We start from the raw sequence: 23,016 nt of genomic DNA, 5'->3' as shown, positions 1-23,016 counted from the left end.
TCGATGTGATTAGTAACCTCACAATTTTCGTAAAAACCTCAGATTGAAAACATAAAAATGAAATGACAGTCATTGAAATTACAACAAGCAAACAAAATCCAGTGGTGTGGTGGGAAAGACACAAAGAAGGTCGGTGCTAGTCGCGATGCGAGCAGAGGTTGAAGGGCTGTGAGAGTCGAGAAGAGCACCACAATATTTCCTGACCCTCACAAAACTACTAAACTAGAAAAAAAAAAAAAAAGAGTATTAATAGGAAGCCATTATGGCATGGCCATAGTAACAAGGCAAGAAGCCTCGCAGCGCTCACACAAAGCCACAAACACTAAACGTGCCTCGCAAAAAAAAAAAAAAAAAAACTAAATTGAAAAGAATTCAGCAGTTTTTTTTATATTCCACAGTCGCAGGTATAGCTGTGACAGGTCTCAGCGAAGTCGTAGGGCACCGGCGTGGCGTTCACGCACCGCGGGGTGCACGAACAAAAGCGTTCGGAACAAAATAGACGTCCAACCATCTTGTTACGACTGCTCTTGTTTCATTTTTTGTTCAAGGGCGCGTGAATGCACATCTGCTGGCACAAAGCTCTTGGCATTAAAGCGGGCACTGACACCCCAAAGGTCATATTTTTTTTTGTTGTCTAAATTGATGCATGTTGTAGTTGTACACACGCACAAAAATACCACGACGTAAAAAAAAAATGTCCCTACATGTGCGCACGCCTTTTTATCTTTGGCGTTTCTCTCTCCTTTCTCTCCTCCTCACGTCTTTTTACTTGTGACGTAATCGATTATGAAAGTTAGAAGCTTTTTAAGTGACATTTCTATTATTATTTAATAACGGTTTCGCAAAACATGTCTCTTAACCCCTTAAGTGCCTCTGACGAGCCAAGCTCGTCGGCCACTTTTTGGCTAAAAATGCCGTAGACAAGCTCAGCTCGTCCAGTGGTTTTTTCGGCAGCCCTCAATTCCACGGACAAACTAGGCTCGTCCGAGCAGTTTTTGCCACCTGGTTTTTTATCCTCCCAGGGAAAACATGGCAGCGCTGCGGCGCTGGGCACATGTAGCACTGAGGATGATCGGTAAGTCGAGGAATCGGACGAAGTTCTTTTTTTGAGCCCAACTACTTCTCAGACTTCGAAAAGGAAATCGTCAAACGGACAAAACAACTGGGTTTGGTCGCTGTGTACCATAGTTTTGGTTGTGACTCCGCCAGGGCAGCCTTTCACGCAGAACAGACGCAACGTGGCCCCTCATGTCGCTTATAAAAGCCTACTGCGCGTTCTCTTCAACCTCGCACCGCTTCAAAGAATTTGAGATCGCTGAAAGGGTCCTAAAAGAACTTCAAACTCGGAAAGAAGCGTCATCTGCTCAGATCGATAGGCGGCACGCACGGAAAAGAGCAGTTGTTCGTGGAATGCGGCCGAACACGACACTTCTGGTCTGGAGGGTTCGGAGGCGTGAGAGAAACTCGAGTTGCAGGACGACTCAATCGTTGATGTCACTGGACTGGCGTGGACCGTGCGGGAATTTCAAATTCGACTTTTGGAATTTGTTATTTACTTCACAAATACTGAGTTCCCAAGTTTTGAATTTTGAAGGTAATGTCCAAGCATCGTTTTCACTTGTTTCAAATAAAAAAAATATGATTCTGACCTGTTAGTGCCCCTTTAACAGTGCTACAACGGCATTTTGTTATCGACTATTTTTTGTTTCCAGAGAGCGCGTGCAGTGGGCATCGGGTACTACAAAAACCCAAAGCACAGAGCAGGTTGTTGATGCCGCGGCGCAGCTCAGAGGTAACGTCTCCACTTCGCACGCAGCGGACCCTGGTTCGATTCCCGCAGGCGGCGGGCAAACATTTTTGAGGATTTTTGCAACATTGGCGACGGACGCCCTACACCACGAACAACTTCGTCAACAACCAGAACAACGGACGTCGTTTCCAGTGGTGGTAATAGCCCGTAACAGCAATCGCCATAAAACATGCTCCAACAAGACGACTTGGGTGCACGATGCATGCCCCGAGCACTTCTGCCTCGACGCAACCATAACCACAACAACAAACGCACATCAGTCGCCGCAGCCGTCCTCCTAGCGACGTCGTAAAACTCGACCGCAAATCGGAGTGCATACATGCTTCTTTGCCAGATATACCTAACAACAAGAGCTCCTCCACGCCGCTCTCGAAGATAAGGTGCAGCAGAGCAGCGACGTAATTTTCAAAATACGAAGCATAAAAAAAACGAGAGAAAGCAATTGGTGCGGCATTTGCACGGGCTCTCGCAATGCGGCAACACTCGCACGATGCAACTGCAAGACGCCGGGGGCACCGCAAAACAGCCGGCAATGCAGCTTTGTTGGTTGTGGACTTTTTTGGTCGAACCTGAACAGCCTGGGTAGGTCGCTGAAGCAGGCCTTGCATAAGAGACACATGTGGAATGGCGGTGACCGCGATGACTTGCCCCTCAACCACGACTGACACAAAGGCGATGCAACACTGTGGACAACTCGAGACTGCAGATCTCGCACGCACTTCCTCGCCGCTCCGCGCAACGATAAAGCTCCGCGCCGCTCTTATCTGCGTGCTCTCCGCTGATAAGAGGAGCGAGGAGGACGAGGACGCTGTTGGAAGCAAACCCTTCAAAGGAAAGACCGATCACTGCCGCGTGTTCCGTTGTTGACTGATGGAGGCGTCGAAAAAGAAAACGAGGCTACGCACAAGGAAGACCGAAATAGGAAAGGTGGGGAGATAACCTTTACGGAGGCCACTCTGGTCGCGAGATTACGAGAAAGAGAGATAGGCCCTCGTAATCGTCGGGGAAATGATAATGCTAAGGCGACTCGCAGGCTAGGAAGAGTTGTCGATTACGGTAGCACCACGTTCCGCGAAGACGTTCCGAAAGAAGAACTATCTAATGATACTTTCCCCTTGCGCGTATCAATTGTGATGGAAGACACTTACGATTAAAGTGTGACATGATGAAAAGCACTTTTTGCGAAGTACCATGCAACTCCAACAAAGGTCGCAATTTCCCCCAAAGGAGCGCAACAGCACAAAACCCAAATGCATTGTAGTCACCAACGGGACGAGAACTGCAGGGTGACTCTCTCGAATGCCCGGCATCCAACGTGCACTATTTGCCTTCCACAATACTCTGGCTGCACCTGCATGAGGTGACGAAGTGTCGTCGCTTCGTCGTCTCGCGAAGACTTTTCCACCGCTTTCGTCAACGTCCGTGACCACGGTGAACTCCCGAACTCGAGAAATAAGAGTCGACAAAAGCGAGTGCTACTCACTTCCACAGGACGAAGGAGATGATGGCCAGCAAGAGCGCGAACGACACGCACACCACGCCCGCCACCACTGCAGCACTCAGACTCGGGTCCGCATAAGCACCGTCAAACGCTGCAAAGACAGCAGAAAGTTGTGCTCGGGCTTGCCACGCCGGCGTTGGCGACGCCACGCGTCTTGACCGGTGTGCAAGACAGACAGATGCTCGGCTGTGATGTCGTTCGTAAGGTGGCGCAGTGTCCACTGTGTTGAAACGGGTGCAGCGAATTCCGTGTCCCTCAGTTTCTTTATAAATGACTGCTTGCGGGTTTGTCGACATGTAGAGTGGTGTGGACGTTCTCCAACCCTCGCTACAGAAAATTAAGCGAGACTTTCAAGTCGTGATCCGGGAAACGTCTAGACAACATTTAACGACTCGTAGTTGGCCATGGTCCGGATATGCAACTGGCACACTGGAGCCGGCGAATAACCAGTCTTGCCGACTGGAAGCCGGATTTGGGCCGCCGACATGTGCCGAGGTAAAGCTGACTCAAAACCAGTTTCGCTTAGCTGCCGCGCAAGCTCGGAGAGAATGAAACATGACTTCTGGTCAGTTGCAGAAGTCGTATGTATCTGTCTGCATTGCACATTGGTCAAGACAACTTTTTGCAGGCACTCTTTTTTTTTTTTTGCAAAGCTTTCAATCTAAAATGCACTTTCTGCATGCTTGCAATTGCTCGCAAAAGAAGCTCTGAAAGGTCAAGCGGCATTCAGAAATGCCTAAAAGAGGCGGAAAAATAAATTACAGTCAAAGATTGTTTGTCGAGTGCACCTATAGTAGTGGCGTCATAATAGGAGCCTTGCAACCATGCCAACAATAAACAAGCTTTGACTGTAACAATAAAAAGAAAGCAGCAGCATTAACCCTTTAAGAGGTCTTCTCAGCTTTCATACATTTGAATAATAAAAGAAAGGTAACACATGAATGAAAAGGGTAGCTCTCTGTCTCCATAAATACAATACAAACCAATAAAAATGTCAATAAATATCTACAGAATATATCTGACATCTAACAGCAAGTAACGGTGGACAGATTTTTTCCCCTTCCTCATGTAGGGTTTAATGGGCTCAGTTTTGTATTTTATTAAAGGAGTTTGGGTTAAAGGAACCTAAACATCTCTTATCGGTGTTAACGTATGAAACAAGCAAATCGAAATGAGTTAACTTGGTCTTAAAATATGTCAAGTCCTGGCATGGCACGGGGTACATTTTTGGAAGGGATAAGACCTTAGAGGGTTAAGAACGAAAAGGGGGGCCCCAAAATACAAAAGAGGTATAAGCGGAAAGCTAAAGCAAATCAAATGGTCACAGCACAACCAGAAAGGACTGCCAAAACTACGACAAGGAAGTAAACAGAGTCCTTGTTAGAACAATGAGTCACTACCAAGAGAAGTGCCCACAAAAACAACATAAGTAGCATATCCAAGACACATTCCGAAAGATAGAATACCTACGGCAAACATCATCCAACCACACTGAGACAAGGCAATGCAAAGAGTGAGTATACTCAACTCAAAATAATGAAGTGCTTGGACAAACGGTTTGCACTGTCTTGAACAGTAGAGAACCAAGATATGCTAAGGCATAGTAGCAGACGACATTCAACAGGAGCAGATCATAAGTGGGGACATTAGAGGGCAGGCAGGAGAGAGAAGCAGGTGACATTCAGCAAAAGCAGATGGCATTCGGCAAAAGCAGACAGCATTCTGCAGGAGCAGACGATATTTGGCAGAAGCGGACAACATGCACAGAAATTGCAAGAAAGGCATGCAACAATCGTACAGCAGCCTTACAAGGCAAAAGATGCATCCTGATAGTGCACATTCTCTCGAACCGAAGCGATGGCAGGCATATAAAGAGAGAAGTTGTGGTACAGACGGATTTGCAAAGAGAACAAAGAAGAAGAAGGAACCACGAGTGGTGACGGTGGGGGGCAAGTGTCCATCCCCGTGGGTCAACTTACTCTGACACTTACTCTGAAGGAGCACCTTCCGGGAATCAGAAAACTGCCCTTTGAAAACCGTCGTCTGGTCAATGATGCTCCGAGTCGCTCCCTGCACCTTCACCTCGTACAGAGTGTTGGCCGTCAGGTTGGGAATGAACATCTGTGCAACGGGAATCGAACGTGCAAGAAGGCATCATGTGAAAAGCATAGAGTATATTATGTCTCTTTTAAGGCCCAGGTGAAAACCACTCCAGTTGGAACCAACTGGAACTGGATTATGGAACTGGAAAATATTTTCCAGCTGGAAATGAGGCTGGTTCCACCTAGGGGCTGGTGCATTGTGCTACAAGCGTGCCGGTACATGGTAAAGTATTAAGACTACAAGTGGTGCAACGACACAAACAAAGTACAAGAAGAGTAAAGAAGAGAACAACACTGCTGTCTGTCAGTCTTCTTTACTATTCTTTCACTCCGTCCATGTTGTTAAAGAAGAGAACAGCACTGCTGTTTGTCAGTCTTCTTTACTATTCTTTCACTCCGCCCATGTCGTTGCACTGTTTCTACTTTTGAGGACGAACCGACTAACCCAATCATCAATGTTGCGGTTCGGTACATATCATGTGTCGAGGATCCGTCCAGCGTAAAATGACCGAACTGAGCGAACTCAAAACAACGAAGAATCTGCTATATAAAAAAAAAAAACACTCAAGTGGCATTGACGATTTTACGTTGCATCAACGTTATTTACGAAGCGTCTCTTACTACGCTCAATGTTTACAAAGGTGCATGTTGCATGGACTTCGCATGCAACTCACGACGTGCTCCAGCCGGTCGTTGGCAGCCATGGCGATCTCTTCAAAGCTCCAGGCCTCCTCAGAACGGTAGTGCACAAAGTAGTAGTCCACCCTGTTGTAGTAGGTCTGTGGTCGCTCCCATTGTAGGAAGAGACTGTCCAATGACTGGCACGTCAGGTTCACTATCACCGGGGCACTGGGGCCTGCGGGGAAGGACGCGACACTCGAGCTGCATTCGCACCGCTCGCTTCATACATTTGTATGCTTTGAATGTGGAACGTGCCTAAGGGCAGTTTTCGTAGGAGGAACAAACAGGCCTCAGACAGTGTTTGCAGGCTGCCTTTTGTAGGACGTACTGGCGGTGCGACCGCGGCTTTGGGCTTACAAGCCACGCGCTTCACCGGCCAGGAAGCTAGTCGACTCAATGAAGGTGGAATGGGTGCTCACCTTGAACGTCCGTCTGTACCTTGAGCAGGTTGCTGGATTCCCCCAAGTGCTGCTGGGTGAACGCCTTCACCCAAATGTCGTAGAACGAAAAGGGCTCTGCCATGGAGAGGGGAAGACAGGGGAGGGAAGGGGAAGGGGGACCGCCAAAAGATTGGTGAGAGGCATCCCTTGCGGTTAAATGCCTGCTTACGCACTTGCGACCGAGTGGAACCTGCCGAGGCAAGATCGATTTTTAAGCCTCTTGCAACAGCTTAGGACCGGGTGCGCCGCTGCGAACCTGGTCCTACTCTTAAGAGGCTTAAGAACCGGTCTCGTCTCAATCGGTTCTACTCGGTTGCAAGTGTGTAAACGGGCCTTCAAGCGTCATTCACACACTTGCAACCAAGTACGATCGGGAGAGACAAGGCCAGTTTTTAAGCCTCTTGCGATGGCGTAAGACCTCCTCTGCAGCAGTACATCCGGTCCTCCGCTGTCGCAAGAGGCTTAAAGACCGGTCTTGTCTCTCTCGGTCGCACCCGGTTGTAGGTGTGTGAATGGCGCAGAGTCGATGCACGGTAAGGGCAGGCCAACAAAAACGCTCGGTCTTTATGGCCTCCGCGCAAATTAGGAACCAAATGTTTAGGAATGGCGAGACAGCTTTAGGGATGATGATTTGTGTGGGCCCCTATGACCATGCTCGGTTTCACTAAGTGCGAGCGTGGCGAAAGGTACGAGAATGAGCAGCGGGATTTCAACATCCCTGCCGAGCGTTTGTGCACGTGCAGTGCGAGCACTGTTCAGGGCAGAGCGCCCATGTCTGTAGCCTCAATTTCACTCGCACATAAAGTAAAACAAACTATGGTTACGTCGTGAGTTGTTGAGTGTGTTGGTGTCTAAATTACAAAAATGAAACAGGGACACAGATGGCAATACAGACGACATGGGCTGTCATCATCTGTATTGTCTTCCATGTCCCTCTTTCATATAAGTAATTAGTCGCATTGTTTTGAGTAGATATTTGGCTGCTGCGAGGCGGTCAACTTCGTGGGTTGTGCGTTCTGACAGCGCAACGTGGTTTTGCCTTTGGCTGCGTTGCAAGAACCTCATTAAACAAAAAAGGTGATACGTATTTTTCTCACACTCAATATTTTCAACTTTATGGACTTGTCAATGCTGTATAGATGAGTGCATGGGCCGCACTCGTGTGAGGACTGCACCCCCGCCCCCCCCCCCCTTTCCTATTCAAACCAAAATATAAAAAAAAAATATAAAAAAAGTTATTTGTGTGTTAGCTGCTCCCACACTCTTTCCAAGGCAAGCCTACCGCGTCCATAGTTTGGCATGCACCAGGCTCCGCGTCTCCGCCCTGTTCACGCCTCTACTACCGCCTTTTGGAGCGCAGATGAGAAAGATTACCTGAGTAAAGCTTCAGAAAGATGTCCTTCTTTAGGTTTTCATATTGTCCATGGTCGCCTTCTGACTATGACACAACTGCCGGCGTAAAATCGGGCACTCGGGTTTTTGTACGTCGCCGTTGGGCTTCGTGAATGTTCTGTTCTGCTGAGTTTGTTTATACGTGTTCCACAACCTGAGAACAATGGGCAAGTACTTTCAAACCATGATTACTTATGCCCTGGAGTGTGGCAGACACGCAACGGGTCGCAAACACTGAGTCGACGAGACTTGTGTACGACGCTGTACAAAGCGTGCAATCCAAGGTGGGCTCACTATCACTAGTATGTTGCGGCCGCTCAATGTCAGCTCGGTGTCAAAAGGACCATGAGGCAAAATTCCGCGGAATAAATGGCTAGCTCAAACCCTGAAAACATGCTTGGGGAACGACTCCGCAGAGCACCTCTGGCGACTCTTGATGCTGGTCAGACTCATGCGCCGAATATGCCGCAGGTTACGAAGATCCAGCTCGAAGTAAAGGCGCTCCAGACCACTGTGTGTGATAGCAAGTATATACTCTTTAAAGGACACATGCAAAAGAAAAATTAATTTTTTTTAGACAGCTTAGATGGAAAAAGGATGTCATAAAACGATTTTACAACGAAGAAAAAAAATTTTTAGAGCTGTATTTACGGCGCTATACGAATTTGTAGTTGGGAGCTCGCGGGAGCCGCTGCTGGTCACGTGGTAGGCCCGCGTGCCACCGCGCTGCGTCGCCGCCGCACGCTGAGCGTTATGCGAATGCCGCTTCAACGTGTTTCTCCACGCCGCCGTCGCCGCCGCCGCACAAGTTCGTCTGCTTCGGGGCGCCGCCGCCGTCGTCTGACCGGCGCACAGGTCTACCACGTCTGCTTGCGCTTTTTCAGGAGTTTCCTTTGGGCTCTAAAAGTTACTTATTCATTTTAGTTTTTTGTTATACTTCAAACAAAGATGAATAAGTTACTTTTAGAGGCCATAGGAAGCTTCCGAAAGAGCGCAAGCACCACATGACAAATATGGGCCCGTCAAGGGCCACTTTTCCGCGGCGCCCGCCGGCGCCAACTACAAATTCGTATAGCGCAGTAAATATAGCTCTAAAATTTTTTTTCTTTGTTGTAAAATTGTTTTATGATATTCTTTTTCCATCCAAGCTGTTCTAAAAAAAATGTTTTTTTCCTTTGCATGTGTCCTTTAATAGCGGCAGCTGTTTATGGCCTGTCCTCCGGTTTCGCGACGGCGCGAGCGTAAACGAAAAGTTTCCCCGCTAAATTTGGTGGAAAAATTAATGTCACATGACCAGTCGTCATGGGATCTACAGACAAATTCAGGTTCCCCGCTAAATTTAGGAACAAAATTTACATCACATGACCTATGCACCAATTTAGTTTCCCCCCTAGATTTAGCAAGAAAACACATCACAACCTTAAAATTATTTATTCATCAACAACGTCTCGATGCAAAATCAACGCAACATCATTTCGATTTCAGATCAGTGTATGACGCACAATTGGCGCAACGTCAATCGACCGTCATTGTCACATCGTTGAATAAGCAGCACAGCTGCCGCTGTCTAAACGCATCACGCCGTGTGATCGCTGCGCAATTTTATGCACATCCACGACCCAGAAAAATAGAATAAAAAAAAAAGTGTGGCCCTTACACGCATTTATACAGTATGTAGAAAAGCTCATAAACCATGCGAGATGCTCATTTGAGGAAAGGTACCCAAATAGCAGGCATTGTGCAGGAAAAGAGGCATGCGGCTTCGAAAGAAACCAGATGATATTCAGCTTGGCTGATGCAATACAAGGAAAGCAACATGTGGATAGAATATGAACAACATGCAAAAAAGACAAGGACAAAGCATAAAAAAGTAAATGGGACAAGGGTACATCACCGCTTTGATATATGTGACAAAGAAAGCAGACCACAAATTTGCATTGAGCAGACATCTGCCATAAAGAGCAAATATCATACAGAGAAAGCAAGAGCTGGTCAGGAAGAGCAGACATCATTCAGAGAATGCGGACACCCTCCAAGCAGAGCAGATGTCATTGGGAGAAGACGGATATCTGGCATGAAAAGCAGACGTCATTCAGAGAAAGCAGATGTCTGCCATAAAGAGCAGACGTCACATGGAGAAAGCAGCCAAAGGTCAGGAAGAGCAGACATCATTCAGAGAAAGCAGACGCCTGCCAAGCAAAGCAGACATCATACAGAGAGAGCAGAGGTCTGTTAATTAGAGCAGATGTCATTCAGAAAAAAATGATATCTGCCATAAAGAGCAGACGTCATACAGAGAAAGGAGACACTGATCAAGCAGACACCACTCAGAGAAAGCAGATGCCTGCCAAGCAAGGTAGACGTCCTCCACAGAAAGCAGACGACGCGCACCAGAAAAAGGGCTGCAACTCACTGAGTCCGCTGAGCATGTACTCTTCAACGGGCTGTGGATGCGAGACCGTCTTGCGTTGCTGCTGGGAGGACCCGTTGCGGGACGGCTGGAAGTAGACGTGGTAGCCCTGCAGGACCCCATTGGGCCGCACAGGCTCACGCCACTTCAGGCGCACCGTCGTGTCCGTGACCCGAACAGCTGTCAGGTTCACGGGCGAGCTGGGCACTGCAGGCAGATGACAAGCATGGGTCATAAGACGTCTGCGACCTGACCTGAAGACGTCACACTGGAAAATGTAGCAATCGCAGACTGCTGCAGTCACTGTCGTTATGGGCTGGGTTCAACTGTAGCATTAAGCTCTGGAGTTAATGACGATATTAAACTTTATTTCCTCCAGTGGTTTGGGTCACATTCACACCAGTTCACACCAGTGTCCCTCTAAAGGGCCTTGAAACAATTTTCTTATTTCGTCTAGATACTGCTCGGAATGCTTTCTGACGTCCGTAACCTAGGAAACATGTATTAGGGTTTCTCTCCATGGTTAGAGTTCGGCTATCCCCGTCACCGCAGCAGTTGAATGCGAGCCAACCCGAACGTCTGCTAACGCGTCGATTGTAACCGAGGCCAAGTAAAGTGGTCATGCACTGCTCGTGTCGAATCCACGAGTTACATTCGACTATCATCCCTTTGGGTATCCCCACAACTATGTCTTCAAGCTTTCTGAAGGAGAGAGTAAAAGGAATGGTTCACTTCTAAACTTGAAATTACACTGCAACAAGGAATCTTCAGGAACAGTGATGCCGCGCGCGAGTACACTTGTGTTGCCGTCGTGTCAGTATGCTTGTACAGGGTGTGCAACATTCAAACGCAGTATCGGTTTGTGAACCCTCCACCAAAGAAACATACCGCCTTCATCCGTCATGACCGGAACGACCACAGCAGGTCCCCTGCCGGCTGGGTTGAACACTTGCAACGACACCAGGTATTGGGTAAAGGTTTCCAAGTTGCGGATTGTATATTGCTGCAACACAATAGAAGCAACACGAACCACAGTCACCAACCACCCTCATTAGCCTCGGGCAGGATATTGCCCCAGCAAGCTCTTTGAAACAATCGCGAAGTTAAGCTAACGCTGCCATTGCCTTGGTCAAGGCGGCAGGACAAAACTTGATGGTCCATTTGTGGAGCATCTTCATACGAGAGGAGCATGGTACTCTTCAGAAGTCTAGCAACCATGGCAGAGAATCACAGCTCTGTGACCCAACCCGCGTACAAAGGGGGAAGGCCTAAAAAGTCCACCTCAATATAAGTTTGGCATATTACATTTTGGACACCGAAAAAAAAAAAAAAATGTTGCGACTTCACCAGAGGACATTTTAAAACAGTGGATGAAACTGTGAGTCACCAGAAAATCAGCGGAATCCGACGGAAAACAAGCCCCACCCATCCACCATGTTTTCTCAGCACCCCTCTCCAAAACTGAACTTGTGCCATCGTCATTCTGGATGTTGGTGCACTTGCTGCATGCTTCAACTTATCGCAGCAGTAAGCCCACACTGCTAGGCCGTTTTCATTGCATGCCGGGACATTACTTCTTGTCTGAACCTTAGGATTAATCTATAAAAGTCAGTAATCTACTACGACATCAGAGTGCCGTCATATTTGTGGAAGTCTTCCAAATTAAGAAGGAAGAGACACTTGAGAGCAGCTGCACAGTGAATAAAGGTGCCGCACGTAGCTAAATATTAAGCCATTAAAAGTTATAGTGAAATCTATAAAAAAAAAGTTATTACAGTCAACCATGTGGGATGACTGTGACGACCCTAAAGGGCAGTTTACATCACTCGGACAATACTTAGGGAAAATGCTTACTAAACGGTTGCTATCATTTATGAATGGGCATAATGCCAGCAGTCATTATGCCCATTCATAAGTGGAAGTTAATTTTGAGGGACTTGAAATAAGTTTGGTAATGTCAGAACGACCAAGAAAAAAAAATGTAATCTTGTTAAAAATCAATTAAGCAGTAATAAAGAAAAAAAAAAAGCGAAAAAGGAAGCAATCGCTATTAAAGCTAAACACAAAAGTAAACAACATGAAATGTATTTTTAAAGTGCGAGATCATATATCTTCGGCATTACAGCAACACTCATTCAATCGCTGCTCACACAGTAAAGCGAGACACACTAAAAAGGGCAAAATAAGCAAAGCCAAAGAGAAAACCCTATTTATTTTTGTTTATATGCCGAGTCCTTGAACGCGACTCTTGCGATAGAGCGTCTAGAGACCTTGTAAGCGCCAAGAGCAGTGTTGTAACAGGGAATAACTTTGGTTTATCAGAACATCGGCGCTATGCGCGATCATCATCTTTAGGGGGAATAAAGTGACCCGGGGTGCCGAGTCTGATCACGATGCTTTGTCGAAGCATCAACGAACCTTACCCAATGTCCGGGAAAACCAAAACACGACGGTTACTCCACGTACGATGAGAATTACGAAGGCTCGCAAATCAAGGACGACTATCTCGATCACTCGCATCCGATGCGTTTTCCACCGTACAATGCTTTCAAACCCAGAACGCTTCGAGAATCATTGAAAAACGCGGAAGCGACCGGGGCGAACGCCGATCTTTTGTATGAGCCGAATTTCACGAACTCGCGGGGGTGGCTAGTGGCGATTTACAGAACGCCGTACAACGCGTTCACAGACACAGCGATGTTCGATCGCGCTTAATCGAAATCGAAAAGATGGGGATCAGTAATCACCTCTGAATGGATGACGATGAACGGATAAGTTATCCAATAAACCAGTCCTTTTTTTTTCCAGCGTTGCTGGGAGGCTTTAGAAAGCGATGCTTGAGCACTAAGTCGACGACCGCTTGCATAGGAAGCAAGACGCTACGGAGAACATCTTTTGTGCGTGCGCGTTTTTGTTTCTTTTCGCTTCTTATTCTGCGGCCGAACTCCGGGGCTCGGGGTCTGCCCTCTCGCTACATTCAACACACGCACACACAACAACACAGACAACGGGAACGAGCGGCGGAGAGAGATGGGCGCACATACAAAAACCAAAACAATCGACGAGCACACGCCAAGTACGGCGGCGCAGATAGTCTCGATCCCAAGCGTTTCCGAGTTGTCACTCTCGCCGACTCTCGCTAACTCTCTCGCTGAGTAGAGGTGCGTTCGTTTGTTCGACACGAGCGTGTTTAGAGTTTTGGGATTTTTCAAAGCGACTTTCATGAACAACAGCTGACGTGAAGTTATTCATTGTTTTGTCAGTTTAATGGGAGAAGATTCGTGCGATCGATAAAAGGAATCAAATCGCACTTTATTGTCAAGAGCGGCGGAGCTCGAATTCAACACGAAATAAGAGAGTCCTCTCTGTTAGCCCTCGTTGGGCATAAAATATTTCCGGAGTTGCAAGCGTTGTTTGTCTGTGGCTGTAACAAAACTGGACGTGATCTGTAACCAGGAAATGAAATAAAAACTTTACAAATAATAAATCTTACGAAAAAACTTTTAGCGACTACGCAGTTTTCTTCGCACCTTCTACCGGCACCACCGCTTTTGACGAGCGCCGGTGCTGAATGGAAACAACAGATGGCAGCACAGGCGCAGAAGCTCGAAATGTTCAAATTTGACGCGGAAATGATTCGAATCGCGCGGTGGCGAAGATCAGTGGTTCGATTATTATGCGGGCACACTGCGGGTAATGCGGGTATTTCGGGGTTTCGTCTGAGTCTCGTAAATGGCGCATACACAATTATTTCTGACCAACTCCAAAGGCAAAGACAGGAGTCCATCCACGTGACTGACTAGTCAGTACAAGAAGTAAGCCTTGATTCTGTTTGTTTTTCCCTCGAACTTAAAGTACACTCGCTTTTGTTTTTAATTACAAATTGTTTCTGAACTAAATTAACAGAAAACTCCCCGCCTATTGTGACACTCAGCGGCTGTGGCAACAACACGGTGAAAATAGAAGTCGCTGATTTCGCGTAAACAGAAGAAACAAGAAACTCATACCAAGGATAAAAACACGCACACACCATCGAGTGAGAAGAGTTCATTTTAGTTTGTGCGCACCACCATGGTTTGACTGGTTCATCGAAATCCTACCTTTAGCAGTTTTTTTCGTTTGTTGGAGCGTGTTTAACTCTAATGTTATAATTTTAAAAGGTTAAAACAACGCAAACGACGAGGGACGAGAAGCAGAAGGACACACACACAGCGCTGACTCTCAACTGGATTTTCATTCATCGTGACCGCAGAATACATACTTGTTTGGTCAAGACCATCAAGAAAGAAGATAACAGTCATGCATCGAGACCACAAATCCACCGTATCGCACGCGCGCATTTTCCACTAGTGACCAGCAAGATAATCGATTTCTCTGTTAGATAGGGCAATAGACGGGCAGCTGACACAAATCTAGACATCTCCAACGCCTCGAGGCGCCGAGAGTGTCAGCTGCACGTCTCAAGGAGTCCAAATAAAGATTATTATTATTATTGCCCTATCTAACAGAGAAATCGATTATCTTGCTCGTCAAGAACGAAGTGGAAGCTCCTCCCACCCCTTTCCACTTCAGCGGAGCGAACGGTGGAGAGGAAACGACCTTCTCTCCACCGCTCGCTCTACTGAAGAGGTGGGAAAAGCTTCCACTTTGTTCTTGACCTGTCACCGACTATGGTGTAAACTGCGCACGTGCGATACGGTGGTCTTGTGGCGTTGATGAAGGACTGTCTTATCTTCTTTTTAGAGCGCAGCTCTTAGGGGCCCGTTCCCGGCTTGAGCGGCGTCGCCGTCGGCGTCGGCGTCGCCGTCGCCGTCGGCGTAACCAAGGTCATCCCAAGGTCACGTGACCCCAAGGTCACGTGACCCCTCCCAAGGTCATCTCAAGGTCACGTGACCCCACGTGACCCCCTGAAGGTCACGTGACCCCTCGAGGTCACGTGACCCCTTCCAAGGTCATCTCAAGGTCACGTGACCCCAAGATGACCCCACGTGACCCTTTGAAGGTCACGTGACCCCCAAGTCACGTGACCCCTCTGAGGTCACGTGACCCCCGAGGTCACGTGGTCGCCTCCCCAAGGTCACGTGACCCCTTCCAAGGTCATCTCAAGGTCACGTGACCCCACGTGACCCCCAGGTCACGTGACCCCTCTGAGGTCACGTGACCCCTCCAGGTCACGTGACCCCCAAGGTCACGTGGGGGTCACCTTTGGGGTCACGTGGCCTTGAGGTCACCCCCAGGTCACGCCTCCCCGAGGTCACGTGACCCCCTCCCCGAAGTCACGTGACACCCCCCCCCCCCGGAGCATGTTAAAGAATGAGGGGAGGAGGAGGAGAAGGGGGAGGGGTCTACCCTCCCCTCAGTACCCTTCACTCCTCCTCCTCAAGAGCTGCGCTCCAATTCGGCGTTACAGGGATTTGTAAACGGCTTTCACTTTTTTCTTTATGGCCTTGACCAAACAAGTATTTAGTGTGCGGTCACGATGGAATAAAAATTCAGTTGACAGTCGGCGCTGTGAATGTGTCCTTCTCTTTCTCGTCCCTCGTCGTTTGCGTCGTTTCAACCTTTTAAAGATGTCACACCAACTAGCCCAAGCTTCAACTTTAAAGGGGCACTGAAGCCATTTTTGAAACAGGTCGTTTTAGAGCGCAGCTCCTGGGAGCCCGTTTCCGGCTTGAGCGGCGTCGCCGTCGGCGTAACCGTGAGGTCGCGTGACCCCCGTGACGCCACGGGGGTCACGTAACGGAGTAGCAGGCAGGATGACGAGGAGGAGTATACCTTCCCCTCAGTACCCTTCCATCCTCCTCCCCAAGAGCTGCGCTCTAATTAGGCGTTACAGGGAGCTGTAAACGGCTTTCATTTTTTTTATCTTATATTGTTTAAAAGGTGTTAGTTCCCACATATACCAAGCCCTATGTTACAAAACCGCCAATCGTCGCCCGTTAACAGCTTTTACACACAACCCATTTCTTCTTCTTCAAAACCGCCAATTCATTTTGGGGCAATAGAAAAACATATGCTCTCTTCTTTTCTCGCGGACTACATTCTGTGGACCAATGAAAGTCCTGCAAAGTCCTGCAATACGCGCAGATTCCGAATTTTATTATAACTTGTTTCGAAGAGAGTCTGATAGGTACACATTCGGATAAGACTCCTTTTTTCACCGCCGGGCGAAGCCATCGTTTGAAACTCGCCGACGAGCGCCCTTCGTCGACCACTTCACTCGGAAGAAAACTCTCCCCAAAAAGGGCGTGACGCGATCTTTGAACACGCTTTTAACGGGGAAATAAGCTACGCACTTTGTTGGGATGCTTGGAGCGTCTAGATTGAGTTGTCACCACAAAAGAACGATCTCAGAATCGACTTCCTTTGTTTAGGTATTTAAAAAAAAAACAAATAAAAAGAACTACAGTTTTCAGGTAGCATGTGCCCTGTCGTGTACGGGTGGGCCAAGTAGGTTCACATTTTTGTAATGAGCCGCCGCAGACTGTCGCCGCGAAGCGGCTTTATTGGCTAAAACGCCGATTCGCTCAAATGTCGCTGTTTGCGAAAACGTATCCTTCGCTCGTGTGATATGGACCTGTGTTTTGGGTGCTGGTTTGCATCATCGCTACGTGGCAATGGGATTAACCAAACAGCGTCAAACGCGCAAGTTAGGCATCTTCTGTTTATGATTGTTTCAGCGATGAAAGAACACGATGAAAGACGAAGTATAGCCCCGTTTCCTACCTAGTCAACGATTAGAATCGTTCCTTCACACAAAACATCGATGCTACCAGAACTGCTTTCTTCGGTACGCAGTGGCAGGGTGTACCGAAGGCCGCAAAAATCCTGTGAGCTCACCGGTACAAGATTGCCGAAAAACCGGAAGTAATGTAGGCTACAATTCCAAAGAGCATCGTGCCGTTCGTGGTGCGGGCTTGACTGTGAGACACGTACCTACTCTATGAGAGAAAAAGAAAAAAAAACAAAAACGCACCACCTGCGGGCAACGGTGCACAAAATCGTACCGCGATAAGTTAAGAAACCGATTTTTGCGGTCGATGTAAAGAGCCTGGCCGCTATTTGAGCCACCCTGCATATGTATATACGTAATGGACGACACGCGCCCAAAGGAGAAAGGCGCACGGGGAGAGGAGACTAAAACAATCGTTTTCATGGCGTCTTTTCCCTGTTCATCTTTGCGTTTTGGCGCCAACTAGCCCCATTGATCGCACCACTGTCTGTAGGCACATTTTCCACTAGGGAGAAATAACGACCATTCGTAAAGTTGACGCCACGCTACGCCACACGTGGGCAGATGGATGGCTGGATGAATACTGACCCCATTTGATCGGGTGGCGGTTTGCGCAACCCAGTCAGTGTTTTAAGTCCTGCCAGCTCATATTTACTCACATACAACAATAATATTGCTATTTATTTAAAACAAATTTACTTGTGTGATGGAAGCGCACCTTCCGCCCAACGAAAAGAAAGGAATAAGAAAGTTATTCGTCACCTCGACATACTCCACCAGCCAGATAACCTCTACCTTCTGCTTGGTTAACTCCACCTTTCCAACGTTTTTTCTTCCCTCACTGTCCTCAGCGCCTTTACCAAATCATGTCTCACACTCCGCAACTGCAGGGTGAAGCTCTTTACAGCAGGTTACCAAGTACTCAGTCGTCTCATCATCCTCTCCACGTGTTGTCTATATCCTGATATCTGACTCTGTGCCGTATTTTATTTAGTTCGCAGAATTCCCGCCCTAACCTAAAAAAAAAAAACACTTTTTTAAAAATTATTAGAGATACATTATCTAAACTCAAACCATGCAGAGCGCTTGCAATTTAATTTCGCACGCCCCCCTCGCACAGTTGCATGTTCGCACATGCATACGATTCGCGTGATCAAGCAGTTGGAACCACTCTCAAATCTAGACACATTAATAGACACCAAGGGGCTGTGACGCCACCTAAAGGAAGATATGCGAAAGAGCGAGACGGGGAGCAAATACTTGTGAATACATCTTACTCCGCGAAAATCCAATGTCTTGACACCGACAGCTTTTGCGTAGTTGGAACGGATGGATGCGCGCAACCTCTGGCATTTCAGCCTTTGAATCGGGAGTAGAGGCCCTTGATGGAATGCACGCTTCGCGTTTCTTACGAGTAGCGTCAACCATTGTTCTGCGAACGCGCAAAACGACGTGCCACGAGGGGGCGCTCCGCTGCCGTCCGCTTCCGGGGGCCGCTCGTTTCAGTGCTGCGGAAGCACGCACCGAGGAACTTTAATCGGGAGGGGTGGCTGCCGCCATCTGTCGTCGCGGAAACCCTTCGAGACAGCAGAGACAGCGGCCGTCTCTGCTGTCTCGGCGAATCCGGTATCTCGGTGCGGCAGTGAAGAAAAATGGTACACCCTGGCGATCAGAAGGACAGTCGGGAGCTGCGTGAGGTATACCGTTTGTTTGCTGTCCCTGAGGATGATCTCTCGGCTCTCCTCTTGCGTCCGGTCCCGGGGCCTGTAGGTGATGCGGTAGCCCTCGAACTCCCCGTGGATGGTGTGCCGGGCAGGGGCCGTCCACTGTATTCGCACCGACGAGCTGCTCGTGTTCTGGGCGTGCACGATGGTCGGCTTCCCCTCCGGCACTGCGCGCACGAACACACACGGACGGGTGAGTATACAGGAGTGTATGGTTCCACGAGCATCGAGTGGGCTATCTGCACGCAGTTTGGTCTCTAATTGAGAGCTTTGAACCGCCGTCACACTGACTGACAGACACTGTCTGAAACGTGTTTCTTCCTTGTGTGGCGCTCCTGTCGCACTGGTCATACAAAATCTGTCTGCAGACATGTTAGAAGCACGGATATGTATGCGGAGCGTAGGTCCGTCTGCTACTTTTCCAGGGGTTGCGGTGACGTTAGAACGCCGAGTTCTGATTGGCTCTGATTGAAGGATAATGGGTAGACGTCGAGGCAGCTTGCTTTGAGGTCTACCCACTACCCTTCAAACAGAACCAATCAGAGCTCAGCGTTCTGACCTCATCACAACCCCTGCAAAAAGATGCAGACGAATGAAGCAAATATGCTCGAGGCGGATCCGCAGATAATTCTGTCATCGTGCCTGCAATAGGTTCGTTCGATTTACCTGCACCGGTGCAGAAGGGGAGTACCGGAAGTACACAGTGCGGAAGTACACTGTGTACTTCCGGTATGTGTATTAAGATACTACCGGAAGTACACCGACCTGAACCTTTCTGCCCCGGTGCAGGAGGTGCAGGTAAATCGAATGAAGCTAGCGAACACCGTGTCTTTTGTATGATGTATAAGCACAGTCAAAAAACAACCTTAGTAGAAAGTTTTTTTTTTTTTTTTTGCTTTTTTAATTTCGGTATCTGATATTTGCATGTACAGTACGCACAATGTGTGTGCGTGCGTGCGTGCGTGCGCGTGTGCGTGTGTGTCAAAGAGTCAAATTTGGGGGTTTTACGTGCCAAACCTACGACGGGCATCTGGCACGCCCCAGCGGAGGCCTGAGGATTAATTTTGACCACCTGGGGATCTTTTGACGTGCAACCGAAAGCTCGGTTACACGGCGCCTCCTCCGCAATAAGCCTCCGTCATATTGCGGGCACCTCAGTCGGGATTCGAACCCGCCACCTGGGGATCCGTAGGCCGGCGCTCCCGCCTCGGAGCCACGGAGGCGGCAGTGCGTGTGTGTGTGTATGTGTGCGTGTGCGTGTGTGTGTGTGTGTGTGTGTGTGTGTGTGTGTGTGTGTGTGTGTGTGTGTGTGCGTGCGTGTGTGCGTGTGTGTGTGTGTGTGCGCGCGTGCGTGCGTGCGTGCGTGCGTGCGTGCGTGCGTGCGTGCGTGGGGGGGGGGATTCTTCGATCACAAGGTCCCAACCTTGTGATCGGCGTGTTGGATGGGGATATAAAGTCCAGGACACATATGATACGGAAGTTTCTTACTTTCGTTGTTCTCTTGGTGGAACTAACTGGGCTTTTAACGTAATGCATGCAGCCCCACGCTTTGTCAGAGTTGTAGCAGACAACTTGAGGAGGATCCGTGTCTCACCTTCCCTGAGCGTGACCATGTAGAAGGACTCCTTGCTGGGCTTGCTGGCGCCGATAGCGTTGACGGCCAGCACCCGAAAGGAGTAGACGGTGAAGGGCTTGAGGCCGATCACCTGGAAGTTGGTGCTGTTGTCCGACGTCATCACCTTGTTCATCGTGTCCCAGTCGCCCTTCTCGCCGATCCTGCACGTTCAAGACAGCTTTTGGCTTTCTTCGAGCGCGTGAAAGCCCTCTCGGCGCGCATGCCTCAAGGTACACACCGTCTCGTGTTTCTCACGTCAGGTCATAGCGGGGGTGCTAGCTGCCAGACACCGCGTGCGAAGACGCTTGGCGACTTCCGCCCACACTCCTAGACCGGAAGTGCGCCCGAAGCGCCACCACCGCGGCGTGACGTAACAGCTCAAGACCAAAATAAAAAATAAGAAAAAAAGAATTCCGGTTTCTCGAGCAGCATCACTGATTTACTCTTTTATGCGGGGAATTAAGATATATGTGGGTATGTTTTAGAATGACTTGCAATCATTTTATCAAGGTGTACCCGTTTAAAACACCAATAGCATCGTTTCTTCCTCCGACAACCAAATCTTGTAAGAACTACTTCGTCTAGCGCATGAATAATGCGCAAAACTTCCCTTTTCTCTTGATGTGTAGGAAAATGATGTCCGTGGCTTTACAGTGACATAATTTCCGCAAAGAAAGAAAAAAAAATCAGAAAAGAAAATTGCCTCCACAACTTCCTGGGGATTCCTAATCATCAGTGGTGCCGAAAAAAAAAGTGAATAGAAAAAGAAAAGATGACATTATCACTATTCTGAACCTTGAAACAAAACCCGAAGACAATTATAATGACCAGAATAACCGATATATATATATATATATATATATATATATATATTTCTTTTTACTGATTGCTCCGAGAAATATGTAAAAATCCAAGTCGGGGAGCTCGCGCTCAATATACATTCCTACGAGTCATCCTCTGTTGCTATGACAACGGTGTGTAAGACCCGTTTAATGAGGACTGGGAACACCGAAGCATGCACCGCTAATTTATTTGTAAAGAAAAAAAGGGGAAAAAAAGACGCCTTAATAATGATGTTGGAACGTGGACAGGACTTTGCACAGAAAGCCATCGACGTGTATTGTGGGTGCAGGACACGCACCACGGGGTAGGGAAACGACGTCGCCTCTGTAAACAGACTTTGAGTAAGGTTGGGTTTGGGATATTTGAAGCGGCAAAGACGCTTTAATTACAATAAAAATGGCCAAAAAAGTACTAAAAAAAACTTTGAGTTGCCTTTCCTCTCTGGTGAAGAAGGAAGACCAGCGGAGCTGTACAATGGAAAGTAATGGCCGGCCGCAAGTCGGCAAGCCAGAGTGGACAGGCTGCCGCCATCTATGAGCGACGGCGGCAACCAGGTACGTGGCTTCCCGCCGTCGCTCATAGATGGCGGTAGGTGTCCAGAGTTCGGTGTCTTCACTTCTTTGCGGGGGACACGATCCTGGGGAATCTAGCCCCTTAACAGCTCCGCTGTAAAAAAACGTTAACGTTAGTGGAATAAGCAAGGTGTGTTCAGTGATGAGACAGAGCAGAAAAGGTTGCTGAGATAGCCGTATAAATATTTTGGTGGGTAATTACTGCGATATTGATAAGCAGTTTTATACTTGAGTGTACCTTAAAGCCACGGTGGGGTTGCACACTGCTGATACATCGTACAAAAGATCGTCTGCAGACGGGTGAAGAGCGCTTCTTCCTTGTATGCGGAGCTCCAATTCGTCTGCTTCCTTAGCAGGGGGTTGTGGTGACGTCAGGGAGACGCCGAGCTCTGATTGGTTCTGAAAGAAGGATAGCGGGTAGACCTGAAAGCAAGCTGCCTTGAGGTCTACCCGCTATCCTTTGATCAGAGCCAATCAGACCTTGGCGTCTCTCTGACGTCATCACAACGCCCTGCAAAAGAAGCAGACGAACTGCGCTCCGCGTGTGACGGTCCCGCTACATTGGTCGTACGAAAACTGCGTGGCCCCACTAGTTATGACGTTTGGGTGGGGGAAGGCACGGGCCTGGACATCTGCCGTGTGGTAATCGGGTCCGAGCGTTCCAAAATAAAAGCACATAATTTTTTTTTTTTTTTGCACGCAGACAGGTTCAGAATGTACGCGTGCTAAAACACAAAACAAAACAAAAAAGTACGAGTGTTTTTAAAACGAAAGGTATATCTTGTTACGATGTTCAGTTACAGATATACTTCTTTACTTTGAAGGACTGGCCTACGATATCTACCATTTACATCGTACCTTATTCCAGTGCTTTCCTTTTCCCTTGCTTTTGCCCAAGACGAAATTCCACACTAATGTTGGCTCGTACCCAAAAATAACCAAAAATCATATTGCTAAAAAAAAAAAAAAAAGAAAGAAAAGTGAGGGGTAGATTTTACAGTCCTTCAGAAAAGTAGTCAGCAGCCTAAACATCAACCTACCTGGAATGGCAAGATGGGAAAAACCTTCCAGTAAATAAATACACATATTAATTAATAAAACAATCAATCAATCAGTGCTCATTATAGTGTCCAGGAATAACATATCGGTATCTGTGCTGCCACACTTCAATAATAATAATAATAATAATAATA

General features: G+C 48.0%; 1 protein-coding gene across 4 annotated transcripts in view; it reads right to left on the bottom strand.

Annotated features, from left to right (window-relative positions):
- The window catches only part of LOC8027114 (tyrosine-protein phosphatase 99A), a 50,312-nt gene that overhangs the window by 22,772 nt on the left and 4,524 nt on the right, over nt 1-23,016 (bottom strand). For 2 of the 4 annotated variants that reach the window (XM_040205485.3, XM_040205487.3), the window contains exons 2-9: nt 20,388-20,569; nt 18,773-18,960; nt 11,225-11,339; nt 10,340-10,543; nt 6,514-6,609; nt 6,088-6,269; nt 5,291-5,432; nt 3,294-3,402 (exon numbers count right to left, since the gene is read on the bottom strand). In XM_040205485.3, the coding sequence (XP_040061419.2) occupies nt 3,294-3,402; nt 5,291-5,432; nt 6,088-6,269; nt 6,514-6,609; nt 10,340-10,543; nt 11,225-11,339; nt 18,773-18,960; nt 20,388-20,541 (1,190 nt within the window). In that variant the 5' untranslated portion in view covers nt 20,542-20,569. The remainder of the gene's footprint in view (nt 1-3,293; nt 3,403-5,290; nt 5,433-6,087; nt 6,270-6,513; nt 6,610-10,339; nt 10,544-11,224; nt 11,340-18,772; nt 18,961-20,387; nt 20,570-23,016) is intronic. The other 2 variants (XM_040205486.3, XM_040205488.3) reach the window with 1 other exon arrangement.

The sequence above is a fragment of the Ixodes scapularis genome, unplaced genomic scaffold, assembly GCF_016920785.2.
Source record: "Ixodes scapularis isolate PalLabHiFi unplaced genomic scaffold, ASM1692078v2 PGA_scaffold8__174_contigs__length_109621045, whole genome shotgun sequence".
In the NCBI taxonomy this organism is placed as follows: domain Eukaryota; kingdom Metazoa; phylum Arthropoda; class Arachnida; order Ixodida; family Ixodidae; genus Ixodes; species Ixodes scapularis.
The sequence above is the reverse complement of the archived record's forward strand: the minus strand, read 5'-3'. Positions and strand labels throughout refer to the sequence as shown.